The sequence below is a fragment of the Balaenoptera physalus genome, assembly GCF_965194825.1.
Source record: "Balaenoptera physalus genome assembly, chromosome: 15".
Lineage (NCBI taxonomy): Eukaryota > Metazoa > Chordata > Mammalia > Artiodactyla > Balaenopteridae > Balaenoptera > Balaenoptera physalus.
In genome coordinates this window covers 38,904,646-38,929,536 of record NC_138894.1, presented here as the reverse complement: position 1 = coordinate 38,929,536, position 24,891 = coordinate 38,904,646, and the positions used below count along the sequence as shown (strand labels likewise).

Sequence of the window (24,891 nt, the reverse complement as noted above, 5' to 3'; positions counted from 1 at the left end):
TATAAAAAACATAAAACAGAAAACATGTTCATTAACCATCTTTACTATAGACTACAAAGAATTAGATTAGAAAATATAGTAATATATCTTTAAAAGACTTGAAATCAGGAAAAAGAATTCCAAAGGAGCCAGTTCGGCACATGAAAAACTCCTGTGGTCCTTTATGAGGGGGCATCCCTCTCAGGGGACACTAGAAACGTGTAAGAGCAGATGTTTTGATTGTCACTTTGGTTGTCACAATGAATGAGGGACCAGGAATGCTGAGAGTCCTACAGTGTGTGAGAAAGTCCCAAATAAAGAATTTCCAATAGCTACCTCATTAAGAAACACAGAAAGAAAACAGGTAATCTCCAGTCATGGAGGTAACATCCAAGATTCCTTCAAGTTCCATGGGTATGAAAATGTTAGGATGTAACCTACAAATTGGGCCATGGAAATATAACAAGTGACAGAGATATGTATGAGGGAATTCTCAAATTCTATTGCTAAAAATTTAGAAGGAAACTATCAAAATGTACCAGGGTGAAAAGCCAGCCCAAAGCGGTCCATCACTTACATCATAGCCTCTCAGCACAGCCAGGTGGAAGGCCAGCAACTGTAAGGGGATCACGCTGAGAATGCCCTGCAGGCAGTCCACTGAGTGTGGCACTTTGATTGTTCTTTTTGTGTTCTTAATGGTCTCAGTGTCTTCCTTATCACAGATCACCACTGGCCGTCCCTGGGAAAGAAATCACACTCGCAATCACTGGTTAAGCAAAAGCAGGGCTGTAACACGTGAACATGCAAATTTTGCACTGCACGATTCACACGTGGCCTCACTGACATAGGCTTATTTAAACTCACTATCCCATGTAGTAAGTCTCACTCACAGTCAAGGAAACAGAAGCTTTGTAAGATTCAGTGCTTTCTTAAACTCACACAACTAAGAAATACCAGGCTCGGTACTTAAATCTAGGACTACCTGCCTTCAAAGCCCAAGTCTGTAACCACTACATTGTGACTAGAGATTAACATCTTTGGAAATTTACATACAAAGCCAAATGATCTGAAGAAAACTCAATTAAGCACAGCACCAGTAATATTAATATAAAATCTAGTTCCTCCTGAAATACACATTTAAGAATATTAAATTAAAAGAGAACAGCATACACTAATTGAAGAAGACAGGACTTGGAGACCAAGACCTCATTTTTGATCTTGGTTCTGGTATTATGAGAACTATGAGCTAGGTCCTGTCAAAACTCTTGAGTATCTCAGATTACTCACATGCAAACCTAAGCATGTTTTGTAAGCCACCTGATGGGTACTGGTCTATCACTTTAAATGTCATAAAATTCAAATAAGCTTTAGTGACCCAACTCTTAAACCCCCAAGGTGTCCTCACAGCAGCTCCTGACTTACCTGCCTAGCAACCACCTGCTGAAGAGCATTCTGACACTTGGCATAGGTGTGATCTCTCATGATGATCATGATGACAGGCATCAACTTATCCACCAAAGCTAGAGGGCCGTGTTTCAACTCACCAGCAAGGATACCTTCAGAGTGCATGTAAGTGATTTCTTTGATTTTCTAATAGGAAGAAACTAGATTAGTCTTCAGTCTGTTTTTCAAAAACCCATTCTTTAAATATTACACAAGACATCTGATGTCTGAAGTCCCTGTCTATTTATCCAAAAGTATTGAAGGATCACTGATGTGTAAATATAGCTAATAGGCTAACTGATCGTTATTTCTAAATATAATGTCAACAACTATTTGGAAGTTTTAGAACTCCACAAGGACTTTTTGAAGAGTTTAGACTATCATGAATGTACTCATATTTCTTTGTAACTGATCTCCCAATTGCTTCATATTTGACCTCAATTAAATCTCACACCTAGAGAACTTAATATTTATTTTATTCATATTTGGACAAAAAAATAACCCAAGTTACTTGCTAAACCCACAGTATCATGCTAAAATGTACTCTTCTTGATTTTCACTTTTGAATTAAGTATTCTGTTATACTTTCTGTTATACTCAAGGTAAACAAGTCAGAATGCATAAATACAAAGGCACTTCTGTAAAAGGTCCACCTATTTCATTCAGTCTAAAAGTATGACTGGGACTTCCCTGGTGGTGCAGTGGTTAAGAATCCGCCTGCCAATGCAGGGTACACGGGTTCGAGCCCTGGTCCGGGAAGATCCCACATGCCGCGGAGCAACTAAGCCCGTGTGCCACAACTACTGAGCCTGTGCTGTAGAGCCCGCAAGCCACAACTACTGAAGCAGTATGCCACAACTACTGAAGCCCGCGCACCCTAGAGCCCATGCTCCGCAACAAGAGAAGCCACCGCCATGAGAAACCCATGCACCACAAAGAAGAGTAGCCCCCGCTCGCCGCAACTAGAGAAAGCCTGCGTGCAGCAATGAGGACCCAATGCAGCCAAAAATAAATAAATAAATAAATTTTAATAAATAAATAAAAGTATGGCTATGTGCCAGGTCCATAAGTCAACATTCTGAAATTGTAAGTGAGAAGACTTACTAGGGCCCCTTCAAGACAAGTAGCATAATGATAGCCACGTCCCATTATCAAGACTGACTTCTGGTGATAAAGTTCTGTTGCCAGTTTCTGAATTTCATCATCCATGCTCAAAACTTCCTTAATTAAATCTGTTAAGAAGTAATATTAGCAAAATCTATGAAAAGAGGACAATAAACTAAACCAATATAATAATAATAATAATAATAACATATGGGTAGCAACCGATAAAAGACCAACGTTTCTAATTTTCTGTGCTATCACTGTGGGGTTTTTAAACGCACAGGTGTCAAGTAAAAAGATCTTGCTGACTAAATAGGTACAAGCCACAGCTTCACCCATTTATTTCCCACTCCCTTAGACAACAAGTAGAGTGTGTGAGTATCTTCATACCAGGCAGCCGCTTCAATCCAAGCATGATCTCTTTGCGTCTCTCTTGCATGGAGATCCTGTCATCACACATCATAAGAGCAAACATCACAAGGGATACAAACTGGCTTGTGTATGCCTGAAATACCCAAAAAAACAGAAGAATTAGTTACAGTTGCATTTTAAGAAGCTGGAATTTTTAATTTATAAAGATGAAAATAAACAAAAAAATTCCCACTGGTTTAAGTGCATATCTTTTTAAAAACAGCATTAGTAGCAGCAAAGTAAACCAGTATTTAGGAAATCTACCACTGTTCTCCTTTTCCGAATTTGAGCAAATAACTTAACCTTTATTTCCAAATATCAAATATAAGTTCCTTATAATGCAGTAGATGCTTATGAAATCCCTAATACAGTACCCTCAAGAAAGGAAGAGAAATGAACCAAAGGAAGGTAAGTAGAGAGTAAATCTGTATGTGCATAACCAAATTAAGCTGTGAATGTAAGTCAAAATCAAGGGTTTGAAAGCCTCTCCTTAATGTACTTGCACTGGTTTTGCTGGATTTTTTTAAATTTTCCTCTGTGATTTTTCACTTTTGTCTATTGCCTGTTCTTACTACTTTTTTTTTTTAATTTTGGCTAAAAATTTTTTTAAAGTTCAACTGTAGAAAAGTAAATAGAAATAAGAATAAACCTCAATCTTATTAATAGGAATAATTACATTAATAACATATTATTAACATTGTGAGTAATTACTTTCGATTTTTACTATTTTTTTCCTTTATATTGTTAAGAAAATTATTAGTAGGTGTAATTTTATAAGTTGTGCTATTCTTTTTTTATTCTATTTTATTTTTTAATTTTATTTTATTTTTGGCCACGCTGCATGGCTTGCAGGATCTTAGTTCCCCAACCAGGGATCAAACCCACGCCCCCTGCAATGAGAGCAAGGAGTCCTAACCACTGGACCACCAGGGGATTCCCCAAGTTGTGTTCATTCTTTTTTTTTTTCATTCATTAATTAATTAATTAACTTAATTTTGGCTGTGTTGCGTCTTCATTGCTGTGCACGGGCTTTCTTTAGTTGTGGCGAGCAGGGGCTATTCTTTGTTGCAGTGCACGGGCTTCTCACTGAGGTGGCTTCTCTTGTTGCGGAGCATAGGCTCTAGGTGCAGAGCCTTCAGTAGTTGCGGCACACAGGCTTCAGCAGTTGTGGCTTGCAGGCTCTAGAGCGCAGGCTCAGTAGTTGTGGCACATGGGCTTAGTTGCTCCGCAGCATGTGGGATCTTCCCGGACCAGGGATCGAACCCATGTCCCCTGCACTGGCAGGTGGATTCTTAACCACTGAGCCACAAGGGAAGCCCATGTGTTCATTCTTAATTAACATCACAAGCACTTTCCCAAGACAGAATACTTTCTATCTTGTTTACTAGTGTGTAATAACCTTGAGCAGTTTTTTCCCTTTTGGGCCTCAGATGGTCTACCTCTTAAAGATGCATAATACCTACAAGATTATCATGAGAATTAAATGAAACAAATGTAAAGCATTCAGCATAATGCCTGACATACAGATTCAAAACAAACTTTTCATTAATGAAAATTTGAACTAAGAGACATTTATTTTCCGAGGCTACAGAATGCAAATATTTTAAAACTTGCGGTCTCACTGCCAAGCCCATTTTGATTCCTGTTAGCTACATATGAATGTGAGATATGCTTATTTTACCACATTCTTTGCAATATTGAGAACTACCCTTTTAACAAATTTTTACCATTAGACTGCTGGACAATGTACTCTCACTACTACTTCACCATACATATCTTGAATCCAAAAACTTAAGATTATTTTTCATATTTGTTAGCCATTTATGTTTTCTCTTTTGAAAGTTAATTTCATTATTCTTCACTTGTTTTTTGACTTGGTTTTGTTTTCTTTTCAGTTGGTCTTAAAAGGTTTCTATTGTTACATTTCAAATACATTTTCCCAGTTTAGGTTAACCTTTTACAATGGTATTTATTCACACAGAAGTTTTAATTTTTTAACTTTATGTCATGCTTTGAAGCTTAAATAGTCCTTCCATCCTAACATCAGTTAAGCATTATTAAATTTTCTTTTTTTTTTTTAAAGGCCATTTGCATTTCTTTGTGTGTCTTTATTTTTAGAAGCTATATATTGGAATATTAACCATTGTAATACAACTTACATACTGTATTTTCCCAGTTTGTAATTTGTGTTTTTTTTTTTAATTTTATTTATTTATTTATTTATGGCTGTGTTGGGTCTTTGTTTCTGTGCGAGGGCTTTCTCTAGTTGCGGCAAGTGGGGGCCACTCTTCATCGCGGTGTGCGGGCCTCTCACTATCGCGGCCTCTCTTGTTGCGGAGCACAGGCTCCAGACACGCAGGCTCAGCAATTGTGGCTCACGGGCCTAGTCGCTCCGCGGCATATGGGATCTTCCCAGACGAGGGCTCGAACCCGTGTCCCCTGCATTGGCAGGCAGACTCTCAACCACTGTGTCACCAGGGAAGTCCCAAGCATTATTAAATTTTCTTAATTCTGTTGTTTCCATTGTCCCTTTTCTCTTTTTTCTTTATATTTTTATTCATCTGAAATTAATTTTAGTGCACGATGTTAACTTCTGTTTTTATTTTTATAAATACACAATTTTTCCTCCATTTCACCCCACCCTATCTCACAACTGTCAAGTTTGAGACATTTCCTATAGCCTAAGTTCTTTGATACACTAGAGCTATGTTGCAGGACTATAGATTCTGTCCCAGATTTGTCATTTATTTACAAAACAATATTCCCATCCAGAAACATCATATTTCTATAAATTTGTTAGGAATTTAAAAGTCTAAAGAGTCATATAGTTTTCATCTATTTGACAAACATTTATGGATATCTTACACATTTCCTGGTAGACTTATTTTTAAGTATTTTTTATAGCTATTGAAAAACAGAATTCCTCCCCTCCAAACACACCCCTGTACTTTTCTAAGTAGTCACTGTCAGTTTATAGAGAAAACTTTTTGTGTATTTAAAAAAATTTTTTATTTAAGTATAATTGATGTATAATATTATATAATTTACAGGTGTACAATAAAGTGATTCACAGTTTTAAAGGATATACTCAGTTTATAGTTATTATAAACTACTGGCTATATTCCCCGTGTTTTACCTTGTAGCATATTTTACACATAATAGTATGTACCTCTTCATCCTCTCCCCCTATACTACTGCCCCACCCCTCTTCCCTCTCCCCACTGGTAACCACTAGTTTGTTCTCTATATCTGTGACTCTGTTTCTTTTCTGTTAATAGTCACTAGTTTGTTGTATTTTTTAGATTCTACATGTAAGTGACATCATACAGTATTTGTCTCTCTCTGTCTGCCTTATTTCACTCAGCATAGTGCCCTCCAGGTCCATCCCTGTTGCTGCAAATGGCAAAACTTCATTTTTTTTTATGCCTGAGTAGTAGTCCATTGTGTGATATTATATATAAATACCACATCTTCTTTATCCAGTCATCTGTTGGCAGACACTTAGGTTGCTTCCATATCATGGCAATTGTAAATAATGCTGCTATGAACATTGGGGTGCATGTATCTTTTCAAATTAGTGTTTTTATTTTCTTCAGATATACACCGAGAACTGGAATTGCTGGATCATATGATAATTCTATTTTTAGTTTTTTGAAGATTCTCCATAATGTTTTCTACAGTGGCTGTATCAATTTACATTCCCACCAAAAGCGTATGAGAGTTCTTTTCTCCATATCCTCATCAACATTTGTTATTTGTGTTCTTTTTTGTAATAGCCATTCTGATAAGTGTGAGGTGGTATCTCACTATGGTTGTTTTTTTTTTTTTTAAACTTTGGGTTTATTTATTTACTTATTTATGGCTGTGTTAGGTCTTCGTTTCTGTGCGAGGGCTTTCTCTAGTTGCGGCAAGTGGGGGGCCACTCTTCATCGCGGTGCGCAGGCCTCTCATTATCGCAGCCTCTCTTGCTGCAGAGCACAGGCTCCAGACGCGCAGGCTCAGTAACTGTGGCTCACGGGCCTAGTTGCTCCGCGGCATGTGGGATCTTCCCAGACCAGGGCTCGAACCCATGTCCCATGCATTGGCAGGCAGATTCTCAACCACTGTGCCACCAGGGAAGCCCTCACTGTGGTTTTGATGTGCATTTTTCTGATGATTAGCGATGTTGAGCATCTTTTCATGTGCTTGCTGGCCATCTACATGTACTCTTTGGAGAAATGTCTATTCGGGTCTTCGCCCAATTTTGTATTCAGGTCTTCGGTTGTTTTTTTGATGTTGAGTTGTATGAGTTGTTTATATATTTTAAATATTAACCTTTTATTGGTCATATCATTTGCAAATATTTTTCCCATTCAGTAGGTTGTCTTTTTGTTTTGCTGATGGTTTCCTTTGCTGTGCAAAAGCTTTTAAGTTTAATTAGGTCCAATTTGTTTATTTTTGCTTTTGTTTCCATTACTCTAGGAGAAGGATCCAAAAAAATAGTGTGGCAATTTAGGTCAAAGAGTATTCTGCCTACGTTTGTTTCTAGAAGTTTTATGATTTCCAGTCCTACATTTAGGTCTTTAATCCATTTTGAGTATAGTTTTATACGTGGTGTTAGAGAACGTTCTAATTTCATTCTTTTACATGTAGCTGTCCAGTTTTCCCAGTACCACTTATTGAAGAGATTGACTTTTCTCCACTGTATATTCTTGCTTCGTCATAGATTAATTGAACATAAGTGCATGGGTTTATTTCTTGGCTCTCTATTCTGTTCCATTATTCTATGTGTATGTTTTTGTACCACCACCATACTGTTTTGACTACTATAGCTTTGTAGTACAGTCTGAAGTCAGGGAGCATGATTCCTCCAGCTCTGTTCTTCTTTCTCAAGATTGTTTTGGATATTGGGGTCCTTTTGTGTTTCCAAACAGATTTTAAAATTACTTGCTCTAGTTCTGTAAAAATGGCATTGGTATTTTGATAGGGATTACACTGAATCTGTAGATTGCCTTGGATAGTATGTTCATTTAACAATATTAATTCTTCCAATCCAAGAACACAGTATGTTTCTATCTGCATTGTCTTCAATTTCCTTCATCAGTGTCTTATAGTTTTCAAAGTACAGGTCTTGTAACTCCTTAGGTATATTTATCTCTAGGCACCTTATTCTTTTTGAAGCGATGGTAAATGGAATTATTTCCTTAATTTCTCTTTCTGATAGTTCATTGTTAGTGTATAGAAATGCAACAGGTTTCTGTATATTACTTTTGTATCCTGCAACTTTACCGAATTCACTGTAAAGCTCTGGTAGTTTTCTGGTGGCATCTTTAGAATTTTCTATGTATAGTATCATGTCATCTGCAAACAGTGACACTTTACTTCTTTCTTTCCAATTTATAGTCCTTTTACTTCTTTCTCTTGTCTGATTGCTGTGGTTAGGACTTCAATACTATGTTGAATAAAAGTGTTGACAGCAGGCATCCTTGTCTTGTTCTTGATCTTAGAGGAAATGCTCTCAGATTTTCACCACTGAGTATGATGTTAGCTGTGGGTTTGTCATATATGACCTTTATTATGTTGAGGTAGGTTCTCTCTATGCCCACTTTCTAGAGAGCTTTTATCATAAATGGATGTTGAATTTTGTCAAAAGCTTCTTCTGCATCTATTGAGATGATCATGTGGTTTTTATTCAATTTGTTAATGTGGTGTATCACAATGATTGACTTCTGGATACTGAAAAACTCTTGCATCCCTGGGATAAATCCCACTTGATCCTGGTGTATGATCCTTTTAACGTATCATTGAGTTTGGTTTGCTAATATTTTGTTGAAGATTTTTGCATCTATGTTTTTCAGTGATACTGGCCTGTAGTTTTCTTTTTGTGATATCTTTGTGTGGTTTTGGTATCAGGGTGATGTCAGCCTCACAGAATGAGTTTGAGAGTGTTCCTCCCTCTGCAATTTTTTGGAATATTTTGACAAGGATAGGTGTTAACTCTTTTCTAAATGTTTGGTAGAATTCACCTGTGAAGCCACTGGTCCTAGACTTTTGTTTACTTGGAATTTTAAAATTACTGGTTCAATTTCATTACTGATAATTGGTCTATCCAAATTTTCTATTTCTTCCTGGCTCAGTCTTGGGAGATTATACATCTTCAAAGAATCTGTCCATTTCTTCTAGGTTGTCCATTTTATTGGCATATAGTTGTCTGTAGTAGTCTCATGATCTTCTGTATTTCTGTAGTGTCGGTTGTAACTTCTCCTTTTTCATTTCTGATTTTACTGATTTGTGCCCTCTCCCTTTTTTTCTTGACGAGTCTGGCTAAAGTTTTATCAATTTTGTTTGTCTTTTCAAAGAACCAGTTTTTAGTTTCATTGATCTCTTCTATTATTTTTTTAGTCTCTATTTTATTTCTTCTCTGATCTTTATGATTTCTTTCCTTCTACTAACTTTGGGCTTTTTCTTTCTCCAGTTTGTTTAGGTGTAAGGTTAGGTTGTTTATATGAGATTTTTTCTTATTTCCTGAGGTATTCTTGTATCACCATAAACTTCCCACTTAGAACTGCTTTTGCTGCGTCCCAAAGGTTTTGGATCTCATGTTTTTGTTTTCATTTTTCTCTAGGTATTTTTTCATTTCCTCTTTGATTTCTTCAGTGATCCACTGGTTGTTTAGTAGCATGTTGTTTAGCCTCATTTGTGTTTTTTGCAGTTTTTTTCTTGTAGTTGACTTCTAGTCTCATAGCATAGTGGTCAGAAAAGATGCTTGATATGATTTAAATTTTTTTTTTAATTTATTTTTGGTTGCATTGGGTCTTTGCTGCTGCGTGTGGGCTTTCTCTAGTTGCGGGGGCTACTCTTCATTGTGGTAAGTGGGCTTCTCATTGTGGTGGCTTCGCTTGTTGTAGAGCACGGACTCTAGGCACGTGGGCTCAGTAGGTGTGGCTTGCACACTCTAGAGCACAGGTTCAGTAGTTGTGGCACACGGACTTAGTTGCTCTGCAGCATGTGGGATCTTCCCGGACCAGGGATCGAACCTGTGTCCCCTGCATTGGCAGGCAGATCCTTAACCACTGTGCCACCAGGGAGGTCCCTTGATATGATTTTAATTTTCCTAAATTTATCAAGTCTTGTTTTGTGGCCTAGCATGTGATCTATCCTGGAGAATGTACCATGTGCACTTAAAAAGAACGTGTACTCTGCTGCTTTTGGATTGAATGCTCTACACATATCAATTATGTTCCTCTGGTGTAATGTGTCATTTAAGGCCAGTGTTTCCTTATTTTCTGTCTGGATGACTGGTCCACTGATGAAAGTGGGGTGTTGAAGTCCCCTACTACCTACTATTGTGTTACTGTTGATTTCTCCCTTTATGTCCGTTAGTATTTGCTTTATGTATTTAGGTGCTCCAGTGCTGGGTACATATGTATTTACAATCGTTATATCTTCTTCTTGGACTAATCCCTTGATCATTATGTATCCTCCTTTGTCTCTTGTAACAGTCTTTAAAATCTATCTTGTCTGATATAAGTATTGTTACCCCAGCTTTCTTCTGATTTCCATTTGCATGGAATTCCTTTTCTCATTCCCTCATTTTCAGTCTGTGTGTGTCTTTAGATCTGAAGTGAGTCTCTTATAGGCAGCATATATATGGGTCTTGTTTTTGTATCCATTCAGCCACTCTCTCTTTTGATTAGAGCACTGAGTCCATTTACATTTAAGGTAATTAATGATATGTATGTTATTGCCATTTTGTTACTTGTTTGGGGGCTGTTTTGTAGGTCTTTTTTTTTTTTTTTCCTTTTTCCTTATTTTGTTCTCTTGTGATTTGACAACTATCTTCAGTGTTGTTTGGATTCCTTTTTCCTTTTTTGGTTTATATCTATTATAGATTTTTGGTTTGTGGTTACCATGAGGTTTTTATATAGTAATATGTATATATATGTGTGTGTGTGATCGTTTTAAGTTGCTGGTCTCTTAATTTCAAGTGCATGTTAACAACCCTGCACTTGTACTCTCCTCCCCTCACGATTACTGTTTTTGATATATTTCACATTTAATTGTATTGTGCATCCCTTAACTGCTTATTGTGGATATACATGATTTTACTACTTTTGTCTTTAACCTTTCTACTAGCTTTGTGGGTGGATGACTTCCTACCTTTACTGTATGTTTGCCTTTATTGATGAGCTTTTTCATTTCATAATTTTCATGTTTCTAGTTGCAGCCATTTCTTTTTCACTTAGAGGAATTTCCTGAACATTTCTTGTAGAGCTGGTTTGGTGGTGCTGAACTCTTTTAGCCTTTGCTTGTCTGTAAAGCTTTTGATCTCTCCATCAAATCTGAACAAGAGCCTTGTTGGTTAGAGCAGCGGTCCCCAACCTTTTTGGCACCAAGGGCCGGTTTCGTGGAAGACAATTTTTCCACAGTCGGGGGTGGGGGGTGGGGGGGGTGGGAGGGTTCAGGAGGTAATGCAAGTGATGGGGGGAGGGTTGGGGAATAATGTGAGTGATGGGGAGCAATGGGAACGGCAGATGAATCTTCGCTCACTTGCCTGCCACTCACCTCCTGCTGTGCGGCCCGGTTCCTAACAGGCCACAGACCGGCACCGTTCCACAGCCCAGCACCATTCCACAGCCCAGGCGTTGGGGACCCCTGGATTAGCGTATTCTTGGGTGTAGGTTTTTCCCTTTCATCACTTTAAATAAAACATGCCACTCCCTTCTGGCCTGCAGGGTTTCTGCTAAAGGTCAGCTGACAGCCTTATGGGAGTTCTCTTGTATGTTATCTCTTGCTTTTCCCTTGCTGCTTTTAACAGTCTCTCTTTCTCTTTAATTTTTGTCATTTTAATCACAATGTGTCTTGGTGTTTTCCTCTTTGGGTAAGTCCTGTATGGGACTCTCTGGGCCTCCTGGATTTGGATGCCTATTTCTTTTCCAGGTTAGGGAAGTTTTCAGCTATTATGTCTTCAGATATGTTCTCTGCCCCTTTCTCTCTCTCTTCTCCTTCTAAAACCCCTATACTGCGAATATTAGTACACTTGATGTTATCGCAGAGGTCTCTCAAACTGTCCTCAGTTCTGTTCATTCTTCTTTTCTTTTTTCTGTTCAGCATCAGTGATTTTCACTACTCTGTCTTCTATTTTATATATGTTTTCTATAAAGCACCTTACATGAATTTTTATCCATTCTAAGAAGTTTCTGACTTGACTTTCTTAAGTTCTACAGGTAGTCAATCATATCAATTGCATATAAGAATTTGTTTCCTCCTTTCCTGCTGTTTTAATTTTTCTTACTAAACTGGATAGAACTTCTAGAATAGGGATAGCAAATATGTTTCATATAGAGTCAATCCTTACCTACTGGTTGTCACAGTGAAACATTATGTTGAGAAGGATTCTAAGGGCACCTTTTTTGCTTTGCAGTAATACAGATAAAATCCTAGGAAGGTTCCAGAAGAACAGCTAAGGCCCACCAAGATAAAGGTCCTGAAGCTTTCTATTTTGCTGTTCACTCATCCATTTTTCTCTATTATTTGCCTCCTTCTGCTTCATTGGGTTTCCTTCTTCTACCTTTTTGAGTTCAATACTCAGTTCATTTTCTCTTTGAAGCATTTAATGCTATGAACCTACCTCTATCACTCTGGCCACACTATCTTAATTTTTACCCATATTGTTCATTATAGTTATTTTTTCTAATAAGTCTTTTTAAATGGCAATTCTGATATGGTTCTAACTCAAGTTATTTAAAGAAACGTTTTTATGTTCCAGGCATTTGAGGTTTTTATTTACATTTTTATTATTAATCACTAGGATTACTGTGATATTGTCAGCTACAGTGCTATGAATAATTTTAACTTTAATAATTCATCCTGGGTTTTTTTGTAGATTATATGCTGAATTTCTACTACTCTTCTCTGGATAAGGGATCACTTCATGAGTGAATATTTTCCTGTCATAATGTGGATAATGAGCCTCCTGTATAATAAAATCACAGTTTGCTAATGCTCCTTACCTTCCCAATAGTTAAATTAGATTCCCTGTTTCCTCTTGCTGCACCTCCCAGCTACCAGGTGCTCATACATTCCTCCACAGCTACCTGTCCCTGTGCTCCTATGTGTTCCACTGGCAGACTGGGATTTTTTTCCCCTTAGCACTAAAGTGGATTTGCAGTCCCTTGCCTCCAGTCTAACGATCATACCTGTATTCTAAGTTCCAGTCCTTCCCAGTCTACTTCTTTCTACTGAAGTTTACTTTTCAATAAACCAATTAATCACAAAATATACTATCAGGACAGAGGGAGAGACCCAATATCTTGGACTCCTGGGATACCTAAATTGTTTCCAATCCAAAATGATCGGATAATGAGTATTCTAGTTCCTCCAGCCCGTAACTAAAAATGTTATTCTACAGAGTATGCTTCTTTGTTTGGACTTAAAACATCTCAGCACTGGTTTTTAAAAGCAACTATTAAACAGAGTAACTTTAATGCACATATTTTTTCTATTGCATTCAGTTTAATTTCCAATTTCATGTTTTTCATCTCATCAATACATACCAGGCAACCAATTATGAAAAAAATAAGCTACACCTCATATTTAGAATTACTGAGGTTTGAAAGAATTTACCAGGACAATGCTGACTCTGAACTTTTCAACTTGGTTTTACTTTTTATTCAGCCAAAAATAAAAGTTATATTGGTTTATTTTTTTTTAAAAATCAACAAAAGTCAGTACTGTGGTGAAATTCTAAACACCTGCAATAACATACAAGAATTACTGAGTCTGCACAGTTATACCTATCGATTTCTACAGAAATATCCAATTGTCTATGTTCAAACATTCTGAGAAGTTTAATAATATCTCTCTAACCTTGACAGTTTTTCAGGCACAGTTGGGAATTAATCATCAAGATTATATAATTCTTATGCTAGCTCTATCACAGAGCCCAGGGATCAGGATCAATTAGAATTTCTTTCATCACCCATTAACATATAAACTTATATTTGCCATTCAGAAATGATCTATAACTAAACACCCCAAAACTTTTAAATAACTCCAAGCCCAGAATGTCTATGGCAGTTAAGGAAAACAAAATTACTTTAGAATCCAAGAAAAATTAAACTAAGACTAAGCTGCCATAATACTAAAATTTTTCAGGGAGTCATTTTTTTAAAGAATTACAGTATATACTATAAAAAGATGCTTATTGTCCTATACAAGATGTACCATTGGAAGAACCTGGGTAAAGAGTACATGTACTTCTCTACTATCTTTGCAACTTCCTATAAATCTATAGTTATTTCAAAACAAAAAGATTTTAGAAAAGGACTTGCAGAAAAAAAAAAAACTACTGATACAAATAACACATGAAAAAATCTCAAAACGTCATGTTAAACGGAAGAAGCTAGATACAAAAGACATGTATTATACAATTCCATTTATAAGAAATTTCTAGAAAATGAAATAATATAGCAAGAGAAAGCAATACTTGCCTGAGGCTGAGGCAGAGGGGTAGGAGTGGGAATTGACTGGAAAGGGGGACAAAGGAACTTTTTCAGGTGATTAAGTCTTCTAAAATTGGACTGTGGTGATAAACAGCCAAATTTACTAAAACCATATACACTTAAAATTGGTGAATACTATGGTATGAAAATTATACCTCAATAAAACTGTAGAAAAAAGGTTAACGGCAGAATCTAGGTGATGGGTATACAGGTATTCATGTAAAATTCTTTTAATTCTGCTGTATGTTTGAATATTATAATAAAACATTGAGGAAAATTTAAGTTTTCATGAATGATACAATTAGAAATCAAAAAAAACCTGCATTTCCCCTGGCAGCTCACAGATCAAGAAAGATTCAGTAAAAAGATAAGTCGATAGCCTCCATTCAGTGGTATGATCCCACATCCCACACATGCCACACTGAAGCCCTTGCTTCAAATGTGTTTGAATGAAGGGTCTGGGATTCTAATCCCTGATCAAAGCTGTCTGTCTGGACACTGTTCCAGGAATCCACAAGCTGCTGCTGAGGGCAGCTGTTTATTCATTCAGGCACAGAATGGAAACCCAAGCACAAATATCTTACATGTTTTAATCACCACATGGAGAAAATTCAGGCTTCAGTTTTCTGTAAATTATAGTGTTAGCAATATCAAAGTCACCAAGAAACAAAAACCTCACTCAGAATTTTTACTTAAGAATTATAACTTTTCCACAAAAAAATTCCCCATGAAGTTCTTTAAATGGAAAAAGAAACAAATGTGGTTTGTATATGTTAACATCATCTTCCCTTAATTAAACTCAAATCCACCAAAACCTAAGCATCTTATTCAACAATCAGTAAGAAATATTAGACTTAGGCAGAAAAAGACAAGAAACTGAAATTTTGAAACTATAAAGAGTAATATATTTGTGGAGAACATCTTTTGCATTTATACAACTTTCTAAGATTCCTATTTTTATTACTAGTACTAAATTTATGCATATCCCAATTTCAAAGAGGAAAGTAGTCTCACTAGGCCTTAAAAATGAAAATGAAGGTGCTTTTAAATCTCCACAGATGTATATCTAAAGAGAAACAGATATTGTCATATAATACTCAATTTATTTTTTTAAATAGCCAAATTTTATACCAAAAGTGTACTCCTCTTTACAAACTTTCAAAGGGAGTGTGTATATTTTGGCACATTTATTAGGATAGTATAAACCTGTAAATAAAAATGTCAAAAATTATTAGACTTAAGCTGGGTGTTTCTAATTTGTTATTTTTCTAATGCCCTACTATACTTAATTAAGAAGGGGCATTATACTTACCATATACCCCACCTCACACAGCAGGAGGAATATAAGTGTTGAATGTGGAGAGTCAGAAGAGACGTTTGCAAAATGAGCTTTACGTTACAAACGCTTGTCCCTTTTAAACTGTTAAGATGAGTGTGAGGAAGGGGGACAACAAGTGTTTTATCTATTACTGACCCTTAAGGCTTACGATAATTACGATTAGTAAACAATATGCATTCTACAAGTGCTAAGAAATGAAATATAAGATAAAGATTAGTCTGTTTCACCAACACTATGATTATGTAAATAATCACATGAGAACTAAGTCAAGAACTTACCTTTGTGCTGGCCACCCCAATCTCGGGCCCAGCATTGATGTGAACTCCACAGTCTGTCTCTCTTGATATGGAACTGCCAACCGTGTTTGTGATCCCGACAGTTAAAGCTCCTCTCTCCTTGCAGTACCGAAGACCCATCAGGGTATCTGCTGTCTCGCCTGGGTAAAAAGGAAAACAAAAGTAACACACAGAGCAGTCAACATATGCTGTTTTTTAGATGCAAAAACAGAAAACTGACTACTCTTTCAACAATATCATTTGTTTTGTTATTTTTTAACTGAAGTATAGTTGATTTACAGTGTTTCAGTTGTACATCAAAGTGATTCAGTTATACATATATATTTTTTTCAGATTCTTTTCCATTATACGTTATTATAAGATACTGAGTATAGTTCCCTGTGCTATACAGTAGGTCCTTGTTGTTTATTTTATATATAGTAGCGTGTATCTGTTAATCCCAAATTCCCAATTCATAGCTCCCTCCCTTTTCCCCTCATTTGTTTTAAATAAAATTTAAAACATGTACTTAAAACAATAAATTTGTAAAACTTTTAATAATAGGATCCTACTTCTTAGGATCATCTTTCCTTCTTTGTCTTTAAAAATTCAGCTCTTCTGAGTGTAAAATGTGTTGATTTTACTAACTCATTAAGAATTCCATAACATCAAAATAAACCTATATTTGTCAAGTTATCTGCAATAACCAGTTTATCTTTAAATATCAGTTTTGCCAACATATGCTACAGTTGTTAGAAAGAATGACTTTCCTTTTCTTTAAGTCTTTAAAATTAGCATACCTGACTGACTAATGAAAAAGCAAACATCATCTCGAAAAACCGGGGTGTTTCTATCTAGGAAATCACTGGCTAGCTCCACCATAACAGGCAACTCAGTCAGCTCTTCAAGAACTTGACGTGTCTGCAGAGAAAAGATGACTTGGTCATACAACTTTACATCAAATACTCTTTTTCACTGGACTTCTTCAGACTCAATGTATAGTTTTCACTTTTTCTGATTATAAAAATGATACATAACACAATGTTAGAAAATACAAACAACAGAGATTAAAGCATAAAAAAATAAAATAACCAAAGTCCCACCACCCAGGAGATAAGCACTGTTAATATTTTAGCACAAGTCTCTTTAGACAATTATCAATGTATGTATTCTTATAAGCAAATACACCCACACATATAAAATGTTTTGCGAAGTGGAAAAAGCACTGTTCTGAGTTAGCTTGTATATTAACTCTAACTTCCCAGTTCCTAATCTTTAAATGACAATTCATATAATACCAAATCACTGAGAATTTCAAATGATATAATAACAGATGTATCATAAACACTGAATGAAAAATTAAACACCTCAGAAATACTATGTATTCATAAAGAATGTTTTTTCTCAAAAAAAGTCAATACACTTTAAAAATCTTGTTTAAGAAAGCTCACTATTTTCAAACTCTGTAGTATGGAGGGTAGAGTAGGGGGTAGATAACCTAGCTAGAATTAATTCAAGGACACTATTTTGTATGCTAAACCACACAGGATTTCTAATATTTGTTTGTTAACTATAGTAGTCTCAGCATCCACCAGAAAACCCAAAACAAAACAAAACCCTTACATCTTCTCAAATTAGAGAATTCTAACACAGCATATATATAATTTATGCCCCACAATTCAGGCTTAGCATTGGATGAAACATTTAATCAAATTTTGTATTTCTGAATAGAGGGCTCATTCAATAATAGATCTAAGCCACCATTAAATTAGGCAATCCCTTAATTTACACTAATGTCTTTAACTCATTCTTTTTTTTCCAGTGCTCAAAACAATCACTTTTTAACAACTCTTCCCTTCAAAACTGCACAGATTTTCCTTTTTAGGACCATGTAATTTGGGGCAGGGGGTGGGGAGGGGAGGGAGAAGGGGGTGCTTTAGAGAAGAAGAAAGCCTATTGAGATGCAAGGGTTGAGTGACCAGCTAGTTTCACTCACTCGTCAAATGAATGGCTCCCACGAGTATAGATAATTAATATTTATGCCCCAGCAAATAAAAAAATTACTGTCATGAACTTTGGAAATCAATCTTAAAAGTAGAAACTGAGTGTGTAAGGGTTTTCTCTACTTACAGGAGTTGACATCAACAGCACATTACCTGTCTCTTTACAAGGGAAACTACACGTGGATCTGATTTATTGGACTAAAAGATTGTTAAATTCCTACGCTTCTATATTGGCAACCAACACACATCTTTGATACAGAATTTCAGCTTCCAAAATAACAATTTAAAGAACAAAGTCTATCAAAAAGAAGACTTCCCTTCTTAGCAGAAATGTGCCTACCAAGTAAAATCCTGTTGAGGTTCACACAGCCATCTGTCTGGGGCAAGTGAACAATGATACACAAAACCCAGTGATGGCTCTAACAGAAGTAGGCATGCGCTGTGGACTGCAAGGCCAGGATGGCATAAGAACTTTCTGCTCTTTGCCTTTCATGAAGTTAGTTGCAGGCGGTCTACCTGTATATGTAAGGACCTTTCTAAAGCAGATGATCCATTGATAAATAATTCCAAGTAGCTATTAAAATTTCTCCCCCCAACCTTCTTGATTTTTGCCGTCACAACATGAAAAGAAAACACGATGTTTTAACAAAAAATAGTTTTACGTGGTGTGTTACTGGAGATACTGTTTATCTGCAGATATCTTCTAATACCCAAAATGACAATTAAACTAAAATTTTAAGAAGCCACTTACTGCTACACCAGCATGATAACTTGTTCCACAAGCGATAAGAATCAAACGCCGACACCTCTGGATCTCCTTAATGTGATCCTTCAAACCGCCCAAATTCACTGAAATAAAAGTTTGTGGATATAATTATTTAGGAAAGAACCATATGAAACAGGTAATCGCTTTTCATAAGTGGCCAATGCCAATCTGGGAAACAACACTGCTCTTTTAAAGCATTCATATTCCTCTTAGGAAGCACAGTTCTCTCTCGTTTTGAAATGTAAACTAAGTAAGTCAGAACTTAACTGGCCACCCCCAACTTGTGACTAACCTTCCGCACCCCCTGACACGCCTACACAACTACAGTATCTACCACATCCTACCTTGTTCGGTCATGTTTACATTCCTCTCTTCAGATTAAAAGGTATCTTAAAGGCAGAGCTATAGGGACACGGACAATAGATCAGTAGATGCTGGCGGCTGGAGGTGGGGAAAGGGCTGACTACAAAGGGGCTTGGGGAAATTTTTCCAGTGAAGGATCTGTGCTAACTCTTGATTGTTGTACAGGTTGTTTAGGATTATGACCATGTTGTGGAAGTTGGACAAAATTCGCTGAATTATACATTAAGAACAGTCAATTTTATTATACCTAATTATATCTCAGTAAGCCTGCTTGGGAAAAAAATTGTCTTAGTTGTGTTCATTTCCATTACATGCCCAGAACAGTGCCCTCAACACGATACAAACCACTCTCCTCTCAGTCTTTCCCATCTCAGTCAATTGCCACCCCATCCACCTAACGGCAGGGTCATCCATCCTTGGTCGCTCAACAGCGACTGCAGAAGCAAGTCCTGTGAGCCCCACCTTCAAACTTTTGTACCTCTAACATCATCAGCCAAGTCCAACATCCCTCCCCGGGACAAGAGCCGTACTCTCCTAACTTCTATTCTCTACCTCCTAGAGCCTGTTCTCCACACACAGCCAGAATGATCTTTTAGAGGGATTCTTTAAAAACATAAATCTGATCACAAAACCCTCCAATGAGTCTGTCCTCTTTCTGTCTCTATAGCCACGTATGTGTTCTGCTAAGGGTGCGTTGTCTATGGGTCCTTCTACACATGGCTAGTTTTCTACCTGTGAGAAATGTTCATCCAACATTCATTCAATTATTCAACTAATATTCTGAGCACCTACCAAGTGAATACACTGCCCAAGGCTCTGTGTGGCTACCAGACAGTTCGGCGCCCGGCTGAGGAGAGCAGTGAGCACGCCCGTGGGCCACGTCCTTCTCCATCTGACCCACCGTCAGCCTGTCTACTCTGCCCCTGCTCTTTATCTCCTCCACTCTTTTCTTCTGCCTTAACTAGTTACAAAATGGAACCAAGGTATATGTCTTGCTTTTTATATTTTTGAATAATTTACGTTCTTCCTTTTAAATTTCAATACTGAGAGGGCCGATTATATTTCTCTATTTTAAGAAACTAGTTAAGTAGAAAATAAAACAACGAAAAGCTTCACTGGCTTCCCAAGTAATTTTGGAATGAAGTCCAAACTCCTTATATGGCCTTCAAGTGGCCACAAGCCCTGCCTCCTGCTTCACTCTGACCTACTCTCCTAGCACGTCTCCTCTCACCCAGGCCACCCCAGCCAGACTGGCATTCTTGCTGTTCCTTTTCACGTACCTCTGCCTCAGACCTCGGCATGTACTGAAAAGACTTGAGGGAAAAGGAAACAACATTAAGAGGCTGGGTAGGGAGTCATGCAAAGGCAAATCCGTTTGGAGATGACTAAGTATAAAGCAGACAGACTATCAGAGAGACTTGTATTTCAGATGATGACCAAGAAGGACAGGGAGGTTAGACAGTGAGATTAGCTGGTCACAAGCGTTTCCCTAAAATCAGTCCTAGCAAATGCCCTGATGGCCGAGGGGCGTTTGGGATAGTTCTGGAAGGAGTCGCCCATGGTCTGAACTGATGCTTTGGAGAGACTCCTACTTCTGGTAAGGGAGACCACTACTACAGCAGGAGTGTCTGGAGGAAAGGGGTGGGATGGAGCGGGAACACCACTGAACACTGGAGGCTAGTCCGGCTCCATAGCTGACTGGCGGTGTGACCTTTGGCCAGACTGCAAACTGACAGAGCCTCAATTTCCTTATCTTAACAACAAAAAAGATAACAGCTATCCTGTTGATATTATAGAACTTTTATGAGGAACACATACCATAGATAAAAGTGCTTTTTAAAATCATGACTTTTCAAAGTTTATCTCCTTCTTTTCCCTTATAAAACAAAACCTTTTCCTAACCTTATTTCCATTCCATACCATAACAGCACTTACTGCTACTCTCCCCGTTCTTCCAGTTCAACCAGCTTCCACAACCCCCTCTCCCACACAGGCAGATACAGGTCCTTCTTTGGAGTGCTCCTGTTTCTCTCCTGGCCCCCGCTGCCCTCCCATTCCCCACTGCTTTACCCCAGATGGGACAACATCCTTACTGGCGACTGCATCTCAGCCTCTCGCTCCTCCAATGCACACTGGAGACTGGTACCCAGGTCACTTCAGTAAAGCTCTGATCACCCCTGGCTCCTAAGTCTCCTAACAGCTCTGCAATTTCTACAAAGGGAGGTACCCTTCACACTCAACAGAATGCATTCACGGCCCTCCTGGGCAGTTCACACTCAATAGAATGCATTCACGGCCCTCCTGGGCAGTTCCTCTCACCTTCTTCCCTAGACTTACTGCTCTCTATTCCTCTTCAAGTACTAGATGTGGCAGACAAACTGGACTACATATTATTTCACAAACAAATTTCTGATGGTTTTCTACTCTCTCCTCTTAGCAAATGCACTCTACCCAACTGCAATGCTCCCATCTCATCTTTACCTATTCAAACCTTCCAAATCCTTTAAACCACCACCTGCCTACTTCATGGAGCCTTCCCTGGCCCCCTGTCCACAAACAGATTCATTCTCTACTTTCTCTAAATTCAACACTAAACTTTAAACATTTCAACATTAAACTGTGTTTCTAATGTCATTTATCATATTTTACCTTTCTTTAAATAGTTAATTATGTATTCATCCCACTTCTAAGAACCTCAAGGAGGAGACCGCAGCAGAGGTAACTTTCCTACAGTCCCTGATACGTTCAGCATGGTGCTCCACACACCATGTTCACCAGATGTTCAACTTATAATTCAGCCTTCAACAAATCTCTCCTGCTGAGAAAGAGTCTGATGCCTCCAGAAAAGAAAAGTATACAAAAACCACATTTATTCAGAGAATCATTCTCTATCAGTTAGCAGGACGTGACATAAAAGAGAAGGCACTTAATATTATACGTATAACACACAAATTCAGGAAAAGATTGTTGCATACTAGATATAATTTCTCAAAAACTGATTCCTAACACTGAGAAGCTTAGCCCAAAGCTTGTTTGTTAAACTGTTTATTAAACTGGTCATGAAGAATGTTCCATAAATCTGATTTAGCGATAAATAGTTTATGGATACCCTATGACCACAGAAAGTCAATCTCAAACTCATCTCAGCAAGGTGCAGAAACTCCTGTGACACAAGGTCTAGAGAGAACTTCCAGAAGTAAGACCAGAGCTGCACTGTCACCCCACCTTAAACAGGCAGGAAGGTACAGGTTATCCCATAAGGCATTAGGCAAACACCTGGAAAACCTCTGGGAAGTTCACACTTCACTCATTTATAAACTGAGAGAGAAAACCTAGGCTGAACAGATACAAGCAAACTTCCCAACAAGGGGACCAGGTCCCATTCTTCTGAGAATTCAGTGTTCAGAACAGTCCCTGGTACATAGTAGGTGCCCAATAAAGGATTTTTGTACTGAAAAGAAGTTAAATGTTCTTAATGGTACACTGAAGGACGTTTTTTTTTCTCCAGGAAAATCACCCTAATAGTCCCATAACTGACAACAATTTTCAAATGTGACTTTTTAGGCATTTTTTATATTTTTCATAACCATTTTAGAGGTATGCCACTTACCATAAAATTCACCCTTTGAAAGTGTATGATCGTGGTGTTTAGTATTTCAGAGTTGTGCAACCATTACCACTATCTAACTTTAGACTTTCATCACCTCCAAAACACCCGTATCCATTAGCAGTCACTCTCCACTCCCCTGTCCCTTCAGCTCCCGGCAACCATTATTATTATTCCCTTATTTTTTATTGTGGTAAAATATACATAACATAAAATTTACCATTTTAACTATTTGTAAGTGTACAATTCAGTGGTATTAAGCACATTCACATTGTTGCGCAATCATGACCATCACCCATCTCAGAACTTTGGTATCGCCCCAAACTGAAGCTCTATACCCGTTAAACACTAACTCCCCATTCCCGCCTCTCCCCAGCCCCTGGTGACCACTAATCTACCTTCTGTCTCTACAAATCTGACTAACCTAGATACACCTCATATCAGTGGAATCACACACTGAAGGACTTTTAAAAGAGGACCGGGCTCCACTGATGGCTGGCAGCCATAGTTACTCTACAAGGCTATAAAGAACAATGAACCCGATAAGGCTGTCAATGTCAACCCCCATGAGAGACTTTGAAATAATAACATAATTCACATGTAATTACCAGTATAGTCATCAAAGTTGACTCTTCCTCTCATTGTGTTCACAACTGACTCTGGCTGCTCAAAAATTTCCTTCTGCATAAATGAACTGAAGTTGCCTAAAGTAATATAAATTGTATCATTAAAACAAAAATTAACAAGCCAAAGGATAAGAAATTTGTATTCAACTAAAAGTCTATCTCCTTTAATATAATCTTAGTAAATGAAATGAAACGAAAGGTCATGCAGTAGAGAACAATATTCATATATGACATTTTACCCAATGGGAAGAAAAATGAACAAGGAAGAAAAATACTTTTATTAACTTCATACCTAAACTATGCAATTACAGAAAAACAGGGGAGTGGGACAAGCTTAAGTTTTAGAGTCAGATCTAGGTTCAAATCATGATTCTATCTTTTAATACCTAAGCAGCTCTGGGAAATTCCTTAATCTGTAAAATAATCTGTTCTAGCAGCTATTTCATAGCGTGGTAGTGTGGATTAATATAGTAAAGACTTGACATATAGCCATTATGCAATAAATGTTAGCTTGTTTTTCACCACAACCCCATCAGAAAGGAAAATAAAAACCACAATCACCATAATCATAATAGTTAGTAGTAGCAAACATTATGTAGAGCTCACTAAGCATGTCAGACACTGTTGTAAGGGCTTAATCCCCAAAACAACCTTAATGAGGTAAATCCTATTATCCCCATTTCACATATGAGAAAACTGAAGCACAGAGAGAATAAGAGAGGAACAAAGAAAAGAACACAAACTATGTTTATAAAGTATCTTAAAACATCAAGTACCACTTAAATAATTGATTTCTTTTTTCATGTCAGAAACAAGAAACCATGAATTCATCTGAAGAAGTATTGTCAAAACAGCAGATAATTTCTCCAAAGAATCATCCCCCTTTCTGGGGTTATCCCTTCACTAATCTGTATTATCAGATTCCTACACCAGGTCAGGAAGGAGAAAATATCCTTTCCAACGAGGACACCAAGGTGTAACAGGATAGAAAGGTTCACCCTTCATGATCTGCTGGAGTTCCATCTGGAGGGTCTGCACAGCTCGTCCAGGGTGATCTCCCGCAGTCCGTTTAATTCGATGGATAGAAAGACGGCCGTCCACCACTGCAGCGACATCATCATCCTCAAGAAAGATGACACGATTGGTATGTTCTATGACAGCACTAAAAATGTTCAAGGAGACAGTACAATCAATAATCTAGGATGATTACTATAAACACAACTATCATTAGGACAAAAGGACCAAGTTTAAATACAAAGTCTATCACCCTGCAATATCTCTGATAACTTTCTGGTTATCAATGCCATTCCCTACAGGGAAATGAAGGAGGGGGGTGGTCACTGCAGACAATGAAGAAAAGGAACTCTGTGTGGCAACCAATTTGATGAGATCAGATGAGAAAGCATGGTTATTTCCTCCTCATCCTACCTATCACCAGTCCTCCAATCATAACTCCTAAATATTTCCCAAAGCTTCTCTCTGTGTCCACCAC

General features: G+C 37.5%; 1 protein-coding gene across 3 annotated transcripts in view; it reads right to left on the bottom strand.

Moving 5' to 3' along the window:
- Nucleotides 1–24,891, bottom strand: part of GFPT1 (glutamine--fructose-6-phosphate transaminase 1) — an 81,996-nt gene that overhangs the window by 20,293 nt on the left and 36,812 nt on the right. For all 3 annotated transcript variants that reach the window (XM_082426009.1, XM_082426011.1, XM_082426010.1), the window contains 9 exons: nucleotides 24,398–24,561; nucleotides 23,382–23,477; nucleotides 18,789–18,886; nucleotides 16,835–16,955; nucleotides 16,038–16,195; nucleotides 2,917–3,031; nucleotides 2,527–2,654; nucleotides 1,402–1,569; nucleotides 557–718 (listed from right to left, as the gene is read on the bottom strand). In XM_082426009.1, the coding sequence (XP_082282135.1) occupies nucleotides 557–718; nucleotides 1,402–1,569; nucleotides 2,527–2,654; nucleotides 2,917–3,031; nucleotides 16,038–16,195; nucleotides 16,835–16,955; nucleotides 18,789–18,886; nucleotides 23,382–23,477; nucleotides 24,398–24,561 (1,210 nt within the window). The remainder of the gene's footprint in view (nucleotides 1–556; nucleotides 719–1,401; nucleotides 1,570–2,526; nucleotides 2,655–2,916; nucleotides 3,032–16,037; nucleotides 16,196–16,834; nucleotides 16,956–18,788; nucleotides 18,887–23,381; nucleotides 23,478–24,397; nucleotides 24,562–24,891) is intronic.